Here is an 18,198-nt window from a genome sequence, read left to right on the forward strand (position 1 = left end):
TGTCCATGGCGGGTGGGAGGCGAGTCCAGCAACATCTGGAAGGCGAAAGGTTCTCCAGCCCTTGTCTAAATTAGGTACAGTGGTACCTCAGGTTACAGACACTTCAGGTTACAGACTCTGCTAACCCAGAAATAGTACCTCGGGTTAAGAACTTTGCTTCAGGATGAGAAGAAAAACCATGCTCCGGTGGTGCGGCGGCAGCAGGAGGCCCCATTAACTAAAGTGGTGCTTCAGGTTAAGAACAGTTTCAGGTTAAGAACGGACCTCCGAAAAAAATTAAGTTCTTAACCTGAGATACCACTGTATTCCAACTTGGTGCCCTGCAGATACTTGCACTACATTTCCCATCAACCTCAGCCAGCACAGCTGTTGAGGGCGCCAGTTGGGGGAAACCTGTTGTAAAGCAATTAGAAGACCATTTGCATTGCTGGACTATTTATAAAACCTGGGTTGGGGAGTGCCATTTCTGTTTGTGGAAGGATAGTATGGGGACTATTTAGTTATTTGTTTGCTTGTTTATTAAATCCAATACTCTCCTTTCACCATGTCACAGAGCATGTTGCAACAATTTAAAATTCAGAAATCAAAAACGGGTCAAACAAATTACAGTGGGTGGATACTGAGAACACACCAAAGCAGCGCATAGAAACACCGTTTACCTTCCCGCTATTTATCTACTTGCACTTTTGTGCTTTCGAACTGCTAGGTGGGCAGGACCAGGAACTGAGCAATGGGAGCTCACCCCGTCGTGGGGATTTGAACTGCCGACCTTCTGATCGGCAAGCCCTAGGCTCTGTGGTTTAGACCACAGCACCACCCGTGTCCCTCCTTGTCCTTAGGGACCTGCTTTTGAGGGCTTCACCGCCCCTTTAAGATATTTTTGTACTCCCCCCCCCCCCCAGCTTTCCAATAACCTCTCTGGTCTGTGGATGGTTCACAAGAGCCATCAGTTGGATCATGAGTTTGCTAGTGTGGAAGACATATGGGCGATTTCATGGGTGATTCCCTTCCTTGAAATCCTTTTCACTTTCAATAGAACACTAATTATCCAAACACTTTTGGAGCTGTTTAAATGCAGTGGTGCTAATTACAAAGCCCCCGTACCTGGAATATTCAGCAGTGGAGGGAGAGACCTTTGACAACACTTCTCAACACATAGCTAAAAGTCCCGGGAATTCCCTGAAGAAAGCCTTTTAACAGCTTAAACTTCTTAATATTTCTACCATAGACATGCTGTAAAGATGTGCCCATGTGCAGCAATTTGAATATACCACTGGTTTCATTAAGTATATTTGAATACTGCTTTCTTCATCTTGCTTAAACTTAACTACTTAGGCTAATGAAGAAAAGCTGCACAATTTTGGGAATTTTTAGTTTAGAGAAAACATGAGGAAGAGGGGACACGATAGAAACTTATAAAATTATTCATGATTTGGAGAAAGTGAATAGTTTTTCTCTCACATGACACCAGAACTCCTGGACATCAATGGAGCTGAACGTTGGGAGATCTAGTAAAGATAAAAGACTTCATGTGGTGCATAAACTATGAAACACACTCCCCTAAGAGGCCAGCAACCTACAGGGCTTTAAAAGAGGATTGGACTGCCAGCCACAATGGCTCCGCTCTGCCTTCACAGTTGGAAACAGCAATGCTCCTCAGTCCCAGTTGCTGGAAGCCACACAAGAGGAGAGGCTGCTCTGGTGCTCGGATCCTGCTTCCATGTTTCCCACAATGGGCGCCTGGTTGGCCCCTGTGAGAACAGGATGCTGGACTTGATGGGCCATTGGCCTCATCCAACAGGCTCTTCTTAGGTTCTTATGCTATATTCTGTACTGAAGTGGTTTACAAGCAGTAAGTTGTACATGTGAGCAGAAATGAAGTCATCAAAGTGGGAAATTAATAAAACTAATAATGAAGGTGCTGTTCTGGTCAATGCACTCGCTGAACTCATTTCACTCAGTCAAGTTTATTGCTTATAGCCAAAGGCTGCTGCAATGTATACAGTGTCATTCAATAAAAAATATACTAATTTGATACAAAAACTTAAAACATTTGTATTGTCAAAGCAAGACCTAATCTGCACAACACTATAAAAAGGTAGAGGTAAAGGACCCCTGACAGTTAAGTCCACTCGTGGACGACTGTGGGATTGCGGTGCTCATCTCGCTTTACTGGCCGAGGGAGCCAACGTTTGTCCGTAGACAGGTTTTCCGGGTCATGTGACCAGCATGACTAAGCTGCTTCTGACAAACCAGAGCAGCACATGGAAACGCTGTTTATCTTCCTGCTGGAGCAGTACCTATTTATCTACTTGCACTTTGACATGCTTTCGAACTGCTAGGTTGGAAGGAGCAGGGACCAAGCAACGGGAGCTCACTCCGTCGCATCCCTGCCAGCACAAAGCTACAGAAACTCCTTAATATACAAATTGAAACATTAGACAATAAAATTTATAAGCTAAAATTACCGCGGGTCCACTAATATATTAAAAGTAATATTAAATAATACAATAGACAATTATGTACAAAGTTTAGTGAGAAAGATACAGCTTGGTGTAGATGGGGGTCAAATAAATTCGTCTCCTTTACAGTTGATAGCTATCTCGGCTATATAATTTTTTCTAAGTTTCCTGGCAGCAGTTGCAAAAAGGGCTATATATTCCTATAAAATATGTCACCCAATCCTTTCCTTGGACAGATGCTTCTAACGAGTAGCCCAGCCCATTTGTGCCTTGGGCAACCAGATGCCAAAATTTTCGTGAGTCCTTTTGAAGTGCTGCATCTCCCAATTCTTTCCACTGTTGCTCATACTATATTTGTTTCTTGCTTTTAAGTAATAGTTTATAATTGTATCATAATTGGGCTACCTCAGCTTGTAGAGCAAAATTGTGCGTATCCTGTTTTAACTTCAGTTTTCTAAGTTCCCTAGATAGCCTTTTTTTGTATTCTGACTTTCCTTATCAAACCATGTGTGTCTTTTGAACTTTTTATTTTTGATCACACTGGTTGTGGTCTTCAGTGGGCGCATTCGGTTAATTATATTCTCATAGAGTCCGATTACATTTCCTGTTTCTAACAACATTTCCCCCTTTAATAAAGCAAACTCATGAGAATCCAGGATCTGGATCATTTTTTCCTGGACCTGTGCATTCCATTTTAACCTTCTATTTCCAAGTATCAGATATTCTGTTTCATCCAATATTTTAGGGAAAGCGGGAGAAACAAATGACTCAAGAGATAACTCAAGTGGAAAGTGGTCACTTTCAGCTCTGGGGATTATCCTAAGGGTGTCTCGATTAACTGGCACATTATTAGATGTTAGGATATAATCTATGGTGCTAGTAAATCCACTGAGGGAAATAAAAGTAAAATACTCCCCCTGATCCCCTTGTCCATGCCCATTACATAACAAAATATTGTGCTTAATTATAAGTTCACAGAGGTATTTCCCAGCGCGGTTAGAGGTGGTGTCCATTGCTGTCCTCTGGCAGATTTTGGGTTTGTCCTCCAAGTTTAGTCCAGATAATATTATATTTTGTGGGGAGACAAGGCCAATCTGGGCATTGAAGTCGCCCCCCAAGACAAACCGAGGGTTGGGCGACAAAGAGTCTATACTTTTGAGTAGTTGGTCAAGTCTTTCCCAATATGAACTCAGTTCCCCACAGGACTTTGCTGTCTTGAATCTTGTTCAGCCACCCTGTTACATTCCATGATAGAAGTTTGATTGTTTTCTAGTGATTTCCTCTTGGTAAATTGCTGGTCATTGTGCTTTTAGAGTTTGCCAATTTTTGAGGCAACGGTATCATTTATACTAGTAGTGTGATCCAGATGTTCAATAATTTCAGTCGTTGGGCATGAAGTGTTCACTGGACCTTTACTTTGCAAATTACAGTGGTACCTCAGGTTACATACGCTTCAGGTTACATATGCTTCAGGTTACAGACTCCGCTAACCCAGAAATAGTGCTTCAGGTTAAGAACTTTGCTTCAGGATAAGAACAGAAATCGGGCTCTGGCGGTGCAGCAGCAGCAGGAGGCCTCATTAGCTAAAGTGGTGCTTCAGGTTAAGAACAGTTTCAGGTTAAGAACAGACCTCTTGAACGAATGGTAAGTACTTAACCCGAGGTACCACTGTACTCACCAGCAGAGATTCCTTAAGTGTAGTTCCTAACTCCTCCTCATCTAAATGTCTCATCTTTGTCCAGAACTCTGGTGGTTCCGTAGATATCAAGCAGTTATGGACACTGGGTCTGTTGTCAGTCTCTACCTCCGATTCTTTGTTCTCTTTCAATGTCTGGCTCATAAGGTCAAGCCTCTTGATAACTGTTTGTTGCTTTTCCTGAGAGAGGTTCCTAAAGGAGTTGAGGAAATCATCTTCCAATGGATAATACTGATGCTGAGCATGATTCTGTGGATTCAACTCGGGCATGTCTGTTTCCCCCAAGCTTATCAAGTTTGTTTGCGATGTCATTACTTCCATTGGAGATCCAGGCTTTGGTTTTGTGGGTCGCTCTGTAGCCCTAGTCCTCATCTTGCATAAGGGCACAACAATAGAATTGAGAAATACCCTGGCTGGAAAAACTCCTCTGCTTGACAATCTGGGTTTCAACTTATGGATCAGTAAGGGCAGTCTGGTAGAGGAAAAAGTTAACATGATTTTTTGGAATTGGTTTGTGGTATTCAGGGATTCAGTCCCAACTAGATTGATCTCTGTAAGTCCAATTCCAAGTAAGTCTGATAGATGTCGTTTGGCAGGCTGGGCGCCTTTCCAGTTAGGAGTTTGAGCTGAACTTCCACAGATTGTCATGCAGATCATTTTTGGTTGAGAGCCAGTGTGGTGTAGTGGTTAAGAGCGGTAGTCTCGTAATCTGGTGAACCGGGTTCGCGTCTCCGCTCCTCCACCTGCAGCTGCTGGGTGACCTTGGGCCAGTCACACTTCTCTGAAGTCTCTCAGCCCCACTCACCTCACAGAGTGTTTGTTGTGGGGGAGGAAGGGAAAGGAGAATGTTAGCCGCTTTGAGACTCCTTAAAGGGAGTGAAAGGCGGGATATCAAGTCCAAACTCTTCTTCTTCTTCTTCTTCTAGTTGAAAGATTAGATGAGAAGAGTTGATTTTAAGTACCTCTACACATTCTGTGTTGAGCTTAGGGGTCTACTCTTGTTGACGCCATTTCACTTTGGTGGTCTATTGGTACCTGCTTATTATTAACAGATAATCTATGGACTTCTTTGGATAACTGAGTTGTTTGGGAGGCGATACCTTGAATTTGCTGGAAGATATGTTCAACCGTTCTTGCAATTAAAGTTAATTGGGTGCTCTCCCTACTTGTTATTTCTTCCTCTGTTTGAAGCTCAGAGTCAGCTTGCCCCATCACTGAATCTAGTTCTGCACCCCCACTCCAAGTGTTCTCCTCACATTCACAATCAACTTCAAGAGGGGAAAACTAGCTTTTTGTTGAAACCGTAAAAACAGATTTGTTGAAGAAGTCCTCCATTTTCGATTGAGAGCTGGTGAAAGGACTGCCTCTTCTGTATCCCTGTAGCATTTACAAGCAGGCATAATAATGCGGTGATAAGTAAACAAAGAGAGGATTCCTTAGCAGGAAAGGAAAGGGGGAAAAGTGCTCAGTTTATTCTGTTGAAGAGCTTCTCTGTGTAATGACTGCCAGGAAGTCAAAAAACATTGCCTAGAATGTTGTTTTTGTTTCAAACACTGCAAATTGTGGACAAGATGGACTGTTTCAAGAAGTGGCAGAAAGATATTTCTAGATTTGTCTGGCAGGGCAAGAAGCCTAGAATAAAATTTAAAATACTAACTGATGCAAAGGAAAGAGGTGGATTTGCCCTGCCAGACCTTAAACTTTACTATGAATCAGCAGCATTCTGCTGGTTGAAAATTGGCTGCTTCTTGAGAACACAGACATTTCGGACTTAGAAGGTTTTAACAATGTTTTTGGATGTCATGCATATTTGTGGTATGACAAGGTTAAAGCACATAAAGCATTCAAAAACCATATTGTCAGGAAAGCATTGTTTAATGTTTGGATAAGATATAACGATTTATTGGAAAATAAAACCCCAAGGTGGTTGTCACCAATGGAAGCGAAAGCTCAGAAAAAGCTCAATATGGAAGCCAAATGGCCGAAATATTGGGAAATTTTGGAACAAGAAGGAGATAGATTGAAACTGCAGAGTTTTGAGAAATTAAAAAATAAAGTGCGAGATTGGCTTCATTATTACCAGATAATGGAGGCATATAATTTGGACAAGAAAGTTGGCTTCCAGGTGGAAAAATCAAAATTAGAAACAGAGCTGTTAGAACCTAAAACTAAGATTTTGTCAAAGATGTATAACTTGCTGTTGAAATGGAACACTCAGGATGAAACGGTGAAATCTGCTATGATTAAATGGGCACAAGATGTTGGACATAATATTATGTTTGCTGACTGGGAACAGTTATGGACCACAGGTATGAGGTTTATGGCATGTAATGCCTTAAGAGAGAATATTATGAAAATGATCTACAGGTGGTACATGACCCCAGTCAAGCTTGCAAAAATTTATCATTTGCCCGATAATAAATGTTGGAAATGCAAAGAAAATGAAGGTACATTCTTTCACCTTTGGTGGACGTGCCCAAGGATTAAGGCTTTCTGGGAAATGATTTATAATGAAATGAAAAAGGTATTTAAATATACTTTCCTGAAGAAACCAGAGGCCTTTCTCCTGGGCATGGTCGGCCAATTGGTGTCAAAGAAGGATAGAACTTTCTTTATGTATGCCACAACAGCAGCAAGAATACTCATTGCAAAGTACTGGAAGACACAGGATCTACCCACTCTGGAAGAATGGCAGATGAAGGTGATGGACTATATGGGATTGGCAGAAATGACTGGCAGAATCCGAGACCAGGGAGAAGAGTCGGCGGAAGAAGCTTGGAAGAAATTTAAAGACTATCTATAGAAATATTGCAAAATTAATGAATGTTAGAATGATGTCGGATAGAAATTAAGTGGTTTCCAGCTGTAATGCTTTAAGAGAATATGGGGGGGGGGGAAGGTTTATAAATAGGTTAAAATTTATTGATAAGGATTTGCTGAGCTAACAATTTGAACTGGAATACAAAAAAGGGAGGTATGAGGAGGTCTGGGAAATAAGTTAATGAAAAATAAGTAATGGAAACTTTATGTGTTTTTAATTATTTTTATATTTGTATTTTTGTTATTCTTTTTTTCTTTTTATTGTATTATTATTGAAAACTTTAATAAATATTCTTGAAGAAACAACAACAACAACAACAACAACAACAACAACAAGGGGAGCTGGCAATTAACAGCTAGCAGCTAACGGCCTGCCTGCCCAGGATGCTTCTCGCAGTGCTTGCCCAGAGTGTTTCGTATAACATAGATAAGAAAGTGCTGATAAGTTCTCAGTGAATTTATAAGTTTAAAAGTGGAGAAAGGAAAATCACTTTCCTGAGCAGCAATTAAAGTCAATTAGAGTCCTCCGGAGCTCCGAAGCCTGGTTTTTGAACTGACGCATCTTTCTGGAAGTCCAAATTCATTTTTTATTTTTGAACTGGAAGTAAGATGGGAGGGAGGTGAAGCTTGCAGGGAAAGCAGCACAATTCATTAGTTTAGTGGTTCTCAACCTGTGTGCCGTGGCCCCCTGGGGTGCTTTGAATGATGGTCGGGGTGCCACAGGCAACCCTGGCCTCTGTCCCCCTTTCTTTCCCTCCCTCCTCTGATGCCAAAGGCTTGCACAGTTGTTTGTTGCAGCAGCCCTGGCTACAATCGCCCCAGGCCCCTCTCTTTGGGGCAGGGGGGCGCAGCTCAGAGACCAGGGGCTGCAGGCAGCTGCCCGGAGGGCTTCCAAGGAGAGGGGAGAGGAGAGGAAGCTGCCAGCTCTGCAGGCAAGGGGTGAAATAACTGGGCTCCTGAGCCCCACATGGGAGCTGCAGAAATAATATAGTTAGAATCATAGGATCATAGAATTATAGAGTTGGAAGAGACCACAAGGGCCATCGAGTCCAACCCCCTGCCAAGCAGGAAACACCATCAGAGCACTCCTGACATATGGTTGTCAAGCCTCTGCTTAAAGACCTCCAAAGAAGGAGACTCCACCACACTCCTTGGCAGCAAATTCCACTGTCAAACAACTCTTACTGTCAGGAAGTTCTTCCTAATGTTTAGGTGGAATCTTCTTTCTTGTAGTTTGGATCCATTGCTCCGTGTCCGCTTCTCTGGAGCAGCAGAAAACAACCTTTCTCCCTCCTCTATGTGACATCCTTTTATATATTTGAACATGGCTATCATATCACCCCTTAACCTCCTCTTCTCCAGGCTAAACATGCCCAGCTCCCTTAGCCGTTCCTCATAAGGCATCGTTTCCAGGCCTTTGACCATTTTGGTTGCCCTCCTCTGGACAATGGAATTGTAAACTCAAAAAGGTTGAAAACCTCTGGCTTATTTTAAAACATAGAATGTTCTAAGGAGAGACTATGGTTTATTAAATACTTAAAAATTACTCCAGAAACAAGGCATTTACGGAGCAGCTAAAGATATGACAAGAATCATTTTTATAAACAGGAGATTTCAATTTAAACAATTGGGCTATCTAAAAGGGAGGGTTTATATGCACCTGAGGTGTGTGTGTGCACGCATATTGATTTGCATACCCTTTAAGCAGGTGATGGGGAGATGGATTTCTTTGTTTAATGGCCACCAGCTTGAATGGTTTTTAAAAGTGGTATAGACCTTTGCACAGGAGATACAGACTGCCTATGACTATGCTGTGCTCCCAATGTCAGGGAAAACTCTTTTAAGTACCAGTTGCTGGGAATTGCAGGTTGGCAGAGTGCTGCGGTGCTCATATTCTGCTTTTGGGCTTCCTGTGGATATAAGGTTGGCTGCTATGGCAGGATGCTGGCCTGGTTTGGCTTCTGATCCAGCAGCTCTTAGATATTTAGGACATTGGAATACCATCTTCCAGGGTAGTTCAGTGAAAGAGCATCTGCTTTGCATGCAAAGGTTCCAGGTCCAACCACTGGTGTTTCCTTGGGAAAGTCTCCTGTCCAAATCCTGGAAAACAAATCAGTAATGAACCAATCATGTGACTTGGTATATGGCACCATGCTATGGGAAATGATGCTTCAAAAGAAAGAGTGAAACAGCAAAGGACCTGGGCAGAACATTTGGTGCTGGGGCTACCACAAAGAGAGCCCTGCACTTGAGAGGTGGCAGCCAAGCTCCCATTAGGATGATAGGTGCTGCCACTAACATTTCCTTTTTTGCCACTCCCTACCATGAAGACTTTGGGCCACCTCATGAGAAGAGAAGACTCCCTGGAAAAGACCCTGATGTTGGGAAAGATGGAGGGCACAAGAAGGCGACAACAGAGGACAAGATGGTTGGACAATGTTCTCGAAGCTACCAACATGAGTTTGACCAAACTGAGGGAGGCAGTGGAAGACAGGAGTGCCTGGCATGATCTGGTCCATGGGGTCACAAAGAGTTGGCTACGACTAAACAACAACAAGTATGAGGAAATAGCAAGGCTGACTTGAAGAATCCAACAGCAGGACGATGAGAAATTCCAAAGAGAATGGTCTAAATTTATGGTATACTTAAAGAAAACTGTACATAAATAAAGACACTCACAGGACTGAAATAAAACTCATAATGTTTATTTTAAACATTTGGTTAGGCCACAAGATGTAATGCTGTAATAAGGAATGTATGTGTAAAGTGTAATACAAAAATTTATTAAGGAATTATAGACATTTATAGAATGTATATATAGTAATCATGCTTAAGTAAGAGCAATGCAGAGAAGCCAGAAGAGGGAAGTTAATTCGGATAAGATATAGATTGAAAGGAGAATGATATTGTTAAGCTGTACAGTGGTACCTCGGGTTACATACGCTTCAGGTTACAGATTCCGCTAACCCAGAACTATTGCTTCAAGTTAAGAACTTTGCTTCAGGATGAGAACAGAAATTGTGTTCCGGCGGTGCGGCAGCAGCAGGAGACCCCATTAGCTAAAGTGGTGCTTTGGGTTAAGAACAGTTTCAGGTTAAGTACAGACCTCCGGAACGAATTAAGTACTTAACCCGAGGTACTGTACAAAACCGAGGTATTGTGTTTCAGACATTTGGGAAAAAATAATAAAAAAATATTGGGGGGGAAACAACAACAACAAAGCGTGAAGACAAATAGGGAAGTGAACTGAAATCTGAACTGGTACGTAAATGTGAGCAGGAAATTCAGTCTCTACCACATCACTTCCTTGTCATATAAGCACTGGTGATGGGTAGTGGTTTTTTAGTGGGCAGGGGAAGAGAAGCTGCACGGTCCAAAATCTGGGGGAAATGAAACAGAGCTTTTGGAACAATGTACAGTCTCTTATGCTCAAACCACAGGGTGCTTCTGCCACAGCTACAACTTTAGGAGGGTTTGGTGGAAAGTCATGATTTGCTTAATGTTTGGAGGAAGCTTTGTTTGTTAAGGCGCCCTGAAGAGCACAGGAAGAGTCACACGAACCATTAGTCCATATAGCCCAGCATTATCCACACTGGCAGGCAGAGGCTCATTAAAGTTTCAGGCGGGTCTACCCCAGTCCCACTGGGAGATGCCAGGAATTGAACCTGGGGCAATTAAGCTACAGCTCTTTCCCTCTTGCGTTCCATAACCCAAGCATTGGTACGAAGTACATACTGTATTACACTTCTGGAGGCCAGTTTCTCACTCGGACTGCTGGAGGGAGGGAGGGAGGGAGGCCCTCTTGTACAGCCTTACCTGGATCCAGCCCTCTGCTTTCTGTTGCAGCTCAACAGCATCAGGTTGGTCCTTGTATTGGCATTAACACGATACATTATTAACATATTATTAAGAATTAAATTTGTATACCGCCCTTTTACAAAGTGCTGTGATAGGAAAGAGGCTTGCTGTGACAGGCAGAAATCACTTCCTTCCAGGGGTGCATTTTGGGGGCAAGTCTCTTGCAGGGGCAGGAAACTGAACCCTCCCCTTCTGGAGGGAAGGGCTGTGGCTTAGGTAAAGGTAAAGGGACTCCTGATTGTTAGGTCCAGTCGTGGCCAACTCTGGGGTTGTGGCACTCATCTTGCTTTATTGGCCAAGGGAGCTGGTGTACAGTTTTTCTGGTTTTCCAGGTCATGTGGCCAGCATGACTAAGCCGCTTCTGGCGAAGCAGAGCAGAGCACGGAAACGCCGTTTACCTTCCCGCCGGAGCGGTACCTATTTATCTACTTGCACTTTGACGTGCTTTCGAACTGCTAGGTGGGCAGGAGCAGGGACCGAGCAACGGAGCTCACCCGGTCACTGGGATTCGAGCCGCCGACCTTCTGATCGGCAAGCCCTAGGCTCTGTGGTTTAACCCACAGCGCCATCCGCGTCCATCCCATTTGCTGCAGAAGCCCCATCTTCTGCCCACAGCAGGGCCGCTAAAGACTCCCTGCCTGAAATCCTGGCGAGTATTGGCGGCTGATCAGTGTAGAGTGGGGTTTCCCAAACTTGAGTCTCCAACTTGTTTTGGACTACAACTTCCATCATGCTTAGCTACCAGGATCAGTGGCAAGGGATGATGGGGGTTGTAGTCGAAAAACAGCGGGAGATCCAAGTTTGGGAAACCCTGGATGCCATAAATAATACTGTTCTGAACAAGATGCATTTCCGTTCTGACTCAAGTCTGAGGCAGCTGCCGTGTGTTCTTAAAGGATCCCAGCTCAGCGGAAGATGTTCAGTTCCCCAGCGACATGCTGGGAATGCCTGAAAGCCCCGGAGAACGACTGCCAGCCAGGGTCTGCGATACTGTGCTGACCCGGTCTAAGAGGAGGAAAAGCCGGTCCTGTGGAAGATGCGAGGAAGACCCGGAACTGGGCTGCGCCAGACCCTCTGTGCTGCTCCCTGCCGGCCCCGGCTCGCGTCTGCCACGCTCTCCTCCTCGCCCCCCGCCTTCCTTCCTTTGTCTCCAGCCGGGGAGGGCTGCTCTGGTCCAGCCCCTCGCTCCTCCTTCGCCTGGGCGGGAGGGAGGCGAGCCGGACCCTCTGGCGGGCTCGGACTCAGGGCTATCCTTGCAACTGTTTCTGCTGCTCCGGCTGTCGGGAGCGATGGCCGAGGTGCGCAAATTCACGAAGCGGCTGAGCAAGCCGGGCACGGCAGCAGAGCTGCGGCAGAGCGTCTCGGAGGCGGTGCGCGCCTCGCCGGGGCTGGTAAGGAGCCGGGCTTTAATTCCGGGGCGCGCCGGGCAACGCGGGGGCGCGTGGCGGCGGCGGTGCCGGGTAGCTTCCAGCCTGCGGCGTGCGCTCATGCCTCTTTCCTGCGAGCCGCCGGCTCGCTCTCTGTGCATGCCCAGAGGCGGCCTTCTTCTGCTGCTGCTGCTGGGCCTCGGGAGGTAGCTGGTGTGAAGCGCGCGGCGGGAAGGGGTCCGGGTGCTTTGGGGTGAAGCGAGGATGGAGAGCTGGTGTCAGCGAGGGGGCGTGGCTGCGCGCAGCTGGGCAGGACGGCAGGGACCTGCTGCGTCTGTGGTGGGCTCCCGCGGTGGGCTGGGAGAGAGGCCCCCTCTCTCGGAACAGCTCTAAGCCGCTCCTCCGCTCTCAGAAGGGGAAGGAAGGCTCCACCCAGCACCCAGAAGAGGAGAGGGAGGAGGTTTCCTGGGGCGGGGAAGAGAAGGAGGCTTAGCGTGTTAGTTGCCCGTCCAGCCCTAAGGACCAAATACTTGCGGCATAGGAACCCAAGCCCAGTTGCGCCCCATAGGAGAGATGCCAGCTTGTTCCCTTTGCAGGCTGTGTCGGGCAGAGAGAAGGAGGCCAAGCTAGAGTTTGGAGGCTGGTCTGCAGGATGGATGGTTTGAAGTGGTGGTTTGAGGGTGATGAGGCCTTCAGCAGCTACTAGGACTAGCCCCTATCTCTATGTTATTCCCCCTTCGCTGTCCAGGCAGAGTGTCTGGGCTGCGTTCACACACACTGTACATTTAGAGCACATTTCTCTGCTCCAACCAAAAACAGAATCCTGGTGTGTTAAGGGTGTTGGGAATTGTAGCTCTGTGGGCAAGCTACAGTTCCCGGGATTCTTTTGGAGATGTCTTGCGTGCGCAGGTGGGAAGAGTGGTTTTGCACTCAGGTCCTGCATTGGGCTTCTTGTCATTGGGCCAGCTGGTTCTCCACAGTGAGAACAGGATGCTGGGCTAGATGGGGCCCCCTGGGCCTGATCCTGTAGTGAGGCTTTCCTTAGGTTGTGTTCCTATAGTGCAACCAGACCCTTGCCATGTTGTCTTCCTAAAACAACACACATGCCAACCATCCTGAGGGCTTATGCCAACATCCAGGAGCAACAGAGATGTTTTGAGCTGTGCCTAGGAAGTGCAGTAGGAGCCAGCCAGCGTTGTCTGGAGATTTGCTTTGATTTGAGGAAAGCACCCAAACAGATCCTCTTAGAGTTATGATTGAGCTGCCCCAGTGTCTAGTGGCCACAGCTGGCAGGATCAGTGTAGCCTATGCAGTCCGTGTCTCCTGTGCTCACCATGTGGATGCACTATGGTCAAAATTGCCACCCTCTCCTCCCATGATGCACCAGTCCAAGTCACGTCATTCAACTGCCGGTTCTTCTAACTATCTGATGCTTCCTGCCCATTTTCAAGCCTGTCTTTTCAAGCAGGAGGGCTAGAAGAGTACTTTTTTAAAAGAGCAAGCTGCAGCTTTTAAAAGAGCGAATTTAAAAAAGAAAAAAACACGAGGGCTAGAAGCTTTATAGACCTGTTTAGGGAAGTTTTTAATGTTTGAAGTTCTATTTTGTTTTAATGTTCTGTTGAAAGCTGCCCGGAGTGTCTGGGGAAACCCAGCCAGATGGGCGGGGTAGAAATAATAAATTATTATTATATTATTGAAAATTATTGGCTCTCTTTGCAAAGTCCAGACCTGCACATACTGCACATATTGCCGTGACAGTATGTTCCTGGCTAGTTTTGGCCAGGAACAAAGTGGCAAAGATATTGGGTCTTACATATTACAGCCTCAAGCTTTAGCTGGAAGAGATTTTTTTTTAATGGCATTGTAAATAAAAGGTGTATTGTGACATGCCTTGGTGGCACAGGGCCTCAGAGTTATGAGGTTTTTAGTTAATGCTGAGTCTACCTCACAGGGCTAGATTGGTTTTTGCCTTTGTGGAAGCTGAACACCCTTTCTCTCTCTGCTGTGGAACTGAGTTTTGTTTCACTGGCAGACGCAGGACGTTTTCAGAAGCAGCCAGGGGCAGCTTGTGAGTCTTTGGTAGAGCTGGATGCTCTGAGGTCTGCCTTCTGAAGTGTGTGCAAAGTATCACTGAGATTTTCCATGTTTTCCATGTTCCATTTTCCATGCTGTTCCCTCGCCATACGGATTTGTGCTCTATGGGAAGAAATATTCTCAGAAAGCAGAAATATGAAGAGCTGAAGAGGCGGCAAATGGTTTCCTATGGGCATGCCCGGAGATGGGGAGGGCTGGTGCTTTAGGTGTGGCTTCAGCTGCAGAAATCTTTCTCCACAAAAACAGGAGCTCAAGCGGCCTATTTTACTATATCAATGTTGTTATTATTTATTTCCCACCTTTATCCCAGAGTCCCAGGGTGGAACACAATGTTGAAGGGGGGGGGACACTTGCAATCACAAAAATTAAGTGAGTCCTAAAAATAAAGGGTGGGACGCAGGTGGCGCTGTGGGTTAAAGCCTCAGCGCCTAGGACTTGCCGATCGGAAGGTCGGCGGTTCGAATCCCTGCGACGGGGTGCGCTCCCGCTGCTCGGTCCCAGCGCCTGCCAACCTAGCAGTTCGAAAGCACCCCCGGGTGCAAGTAGATAAATAGGGACCGCTTACCAGCGGGAAGGTAAACGGCGTTTCCGTGTGCGGCTCTGGCTCGCCAGAGCAGCGATGTCACACTGGCCACGTGACCCGGAAGTGTCTCCGGACAGCGCTGGCCCCTGGCCTCTTGAGTGAGATGGGCGCACAACCCCAGAGTCTGTCAAGACTGGCCCGTACGGGCAGGGGTACCTTTACCTTTACCTAAAAATAAAGGGTAAAGAGATCATAGAATCATAGAGTTGGAAGAGACCACAAGGGCCATCGAGTCCAACCCCCTGACAAGCAGGAAACACCATCAGAGCACTCCTGACATATGGTTGTCAAGCCTCTGCTTAAAGACCTCCAAAGAAGGAGACTCCACCACACTCCTTGGCAGCAAATTCCACTGTCAAACAGCTCTTACTGTCAGGAAGTTCTTCCTAATGTTTAGGTGGAATCTTCTTTCTTGTAGTTTGGATCCATTGCTCCGTGTCCGCTTCTTCTGAGATTTTTGACAAAAACATTCCTCCCAACCGTTGTGTGATGGGATAGTGAGCTGCTTGTGCGTAAAAGCTTGATCCCTCTGGGGTTTGGCTGGTCATCCAAACCGAGGCACTAACAGAGCCCCCAAAGCATGACTCCGTCAGTCGCTGGTAGAATCTGACAGTGGGCGTCTACGGAATTTACGCCAACATAAAAGCTGTTTGACGGACATGCGCCTTCGTGACTCTCTGCATGACAGTTTCCGGCGAAGGGTGGGAGTTCCTAACGGGGGTCTTGTTACCTCTTCGCTATTCTCACTAGAAGTATCCCAGAGCCTCCCCTCCGCTGTGACTCCTGCACTCCCCCTGCTGGTTCCTTCCTCTGCTGCAGATTCTCTCCTATTCTCCTGGAGCCTGTCCACCACCTGTCCCTCCGATGGCAGTTCCCTGACATCCACCTCCCCCCCAGGGCCCCCTTCACCCCCTCCCGCCTCCTCTCCCACTGGCGGTGAGGGCGGAAAGCCCCTGAAGGAACTCTCCTCGTCGTCCGAGGATTCAAACACTTCTAGCCACGGCGTACCGTCTCTCTCCCCATCTTCCTCTTCTTCGTCGGAGTCGGCTTCCTCACCCACCCCTGACTCTGGGAACCCTTCAAACTCTCCTTCCTCATCGGTGGTCCCAAAGTTTTCCCTTCTAAATCGTGCCACGGGTTGCGGTTTTCTTGGGAAACGCTGATGAAATGTTTCTATTAAGACCTCGTCATTGACTACCTCTGCTGGTACCCAAGTGTTTTCCGACTCTACTTCCCCCTCCCATTCTACCAGATATTCCACCTGATTCCCCTTCCACCTGGAATCAATGATTCCTGCCACGTTCATGTCGCGCTCTCTCTCTTCTATCACGGGCGTTTGGGTGGCCTCTCTCTCACGCTCCCCCCACTCACGTCCCTCTCGGTACGGCGACAGTAATGACCTGTGAAATACTGGGTGTAATTTCATGTGACTGGGCAGCCTGAGTTTGAATGCTACTGGGTTGACCTGCTGTATGACCTCAAAGGGTCCCAATCCTTTGGGTCTCAATTTCTTACTCCCGCCCTTGAACGGTAGTCCTTGGGTGGATAACCACACCCGGTCTCCCACCCTTATAGTTTCACCTTCCCTCCTATTTCTGTCTGCTTGGTTCTTATATTCTTCCTTGGCTTTCTCTAAGTTAAGTTGAAGCTGACGGTGGATCGCTTCCATCTCTTCAAAAAAATATTCCGCCGCCGGCACGCTCCACCTCTCCCCTCCCTCTCCTGGGAATGCCCGGGGGTGACACCCATAATTTGCCAGAAAGGGACTCATCCCTGTGGACACATTCTCCGCGTTGTTGTAGGCAAATTCTGCTAGAGGTAACTTATCCACCCAATCATTTTCTCTGTCTTTTACATAACACCTCAGGTATTGTTGTAAAATCCCGTTTGCCCTTTCCGCTTGCCCATTTGTTTCTGGGTGCCGGGCAGTTGAGAAATTGAGTTCTACGTGCAGTAAGCTCATAAGTTTCCTCCAGAACCTGGAAGTAAATTGTTTCCCTCTGTCGCTCAAAACCCTCAAGGGGGCGCCATGCAACCTAAAAATATGTTCTACAAACAACTTGGCGGTTTCCTCCGCTGTGACCGCATGTGAACAAGCTATAAAATGACACATCTTGGTTAATAGATCTACCACCACCATGACAGCTGTTTTGCCTTTGGATTTTGGCAGGTCCGTCATAAAATCTATGGATACTGCCTCCCATGGCCTTTCTGGCGTGGGTAAGGGTTGTAATAGCCCCGCTGGCGCCACCCTCTCTCCTTTCGCTCGCTGGCACCTGTCGCAACCCCTGACATATTCCCGTACGTCCTCCCTCACCTTGGGCCACCAAAACTCCCTGGTAACCAACCACATGGTTTTGTGCTGTCCAAAATGTCCCGCTGTGGGGCTGTCATGCAACTGCTTGAGTACTCTGCCCCCCAGTTCCCCATTGGGTATGTACAGTGCCCCTTTGTAATACAACGCCCCGTTCTTTTCTTCAAACCCCCCTGTGTTCTCCTCTGTCCTCCTGAGTTCTCTGAATTTCTCTTGGGCGTATTCATCGTTCTCAGTACCCTCTATCAGTTCCCTCTGCCCCACCAATGCCGCCCCACACACCCAGCGGTCTTCAGGGATTACATGCCTTGCCTCAGGCGCTCCCTCCCCCTCTAAGTACTCAGGTTTCCTGGAAAGAGCGTCCGCCCTCACGTTCTCGGAGCCGGGCACGTAACGAATCTCAAAGTGGAATTTGGAGAACTCCTGGGCCCATCGCACTTGTCTCTGGTTCAGCACTCGGGCTGTTCTCCAGTATTCCAGATTTTTGTGGTCAGTTTGGACTTGAACCTTGTGCTGCGCCCCAATCAGCAAATGCCGCCATTTCCGGAATGCTTCATGAATGGCGAGCAGTTCTCGGCCGTATACTGTGTAGTTCCTCTCGGATTTGTTCAACTTCTGCGAGAAGAATGCACACGGTCTCCATTCAGACGTATCTTTTCCCGGCTGGAGAAGAACGGCCCCCACCGCTCGGTCTGACGCGTCAGTCTCCACTCTCATTGGTTGTTGTAGATCCACGTGCAAAAGTTGCTCTTCCGACGCAAACGCCTGCTTTAAACGTTCGAACGCCCGCTGCGCTTCTTCCGTCCAAACAAATTTCTTTTTGCTACTAAGACAATCCGTGATGGGCGCTGTTAAATGGGCAAAGTTTTTGATGAACTTCCTATAGAAGTTTCCGAAGCCCAGGAACCTTTGCACGTCCTTCTTGGTCTTTGGTGTTTTCCATTCCAGTACCGCTTGAACCTTGCTGGGATCCATGGCCAATCCCTTGTCAGACAACCGGTACC

The 18,198-nt window shown here is 46.9% G+C and overlaps 2 protein-coding genes across 5 annotated transcripts in view; one reads left to right on the forward strand and one right to left on the reverse strand.

Annotated features, from left to right (window-relative positions):
* The window catches only part of KLHL13 (kelch like family member 13), a 570,056-nt gene that overhangs the window by 153,784 nt on the left and 398,074 nt on the right, over nucleotides 1-18,198 (reverse strand). The window lies entirely within an intron of this gene.
* DOCK11 (dedicator of cytokinesis 11) overlaps nucleotides 12,008-18,198 on the forward strand; it is a 176,124-nt gene continuing 169,933 nt past the window's right edge. For all 4 annotated transcript variants that reach the window (XM_083722672.1, XM_083722673.1, XM_083722674.1 and 1 more), the window contains exon 1: nucleotides 12,008-12,227. In XM_083722672.1, the coding sequence (XP_083578798.1) occupies nucleotides 12,126-12,227 (102 nt within the window). In that variant the 5' untranslated portion in view covers nucleotides 12,008-12,125. The remainder of the gene's footprint in view (nucleotides 12,228-18,198) is intronic.

Source organism: Podarcis gaigeae, assembly GCF_964106915.1.
Source record: "Podarcis gaigeae genome assembly, chromosome: Z".
Classification (NCBI taxonomy): domain Eukaryota; kingdom Metazoa; phylum Chordata; class Lepidosauria; order Squamata; family Lacertidae; genus Podarcis; species Podarcis gaigeae.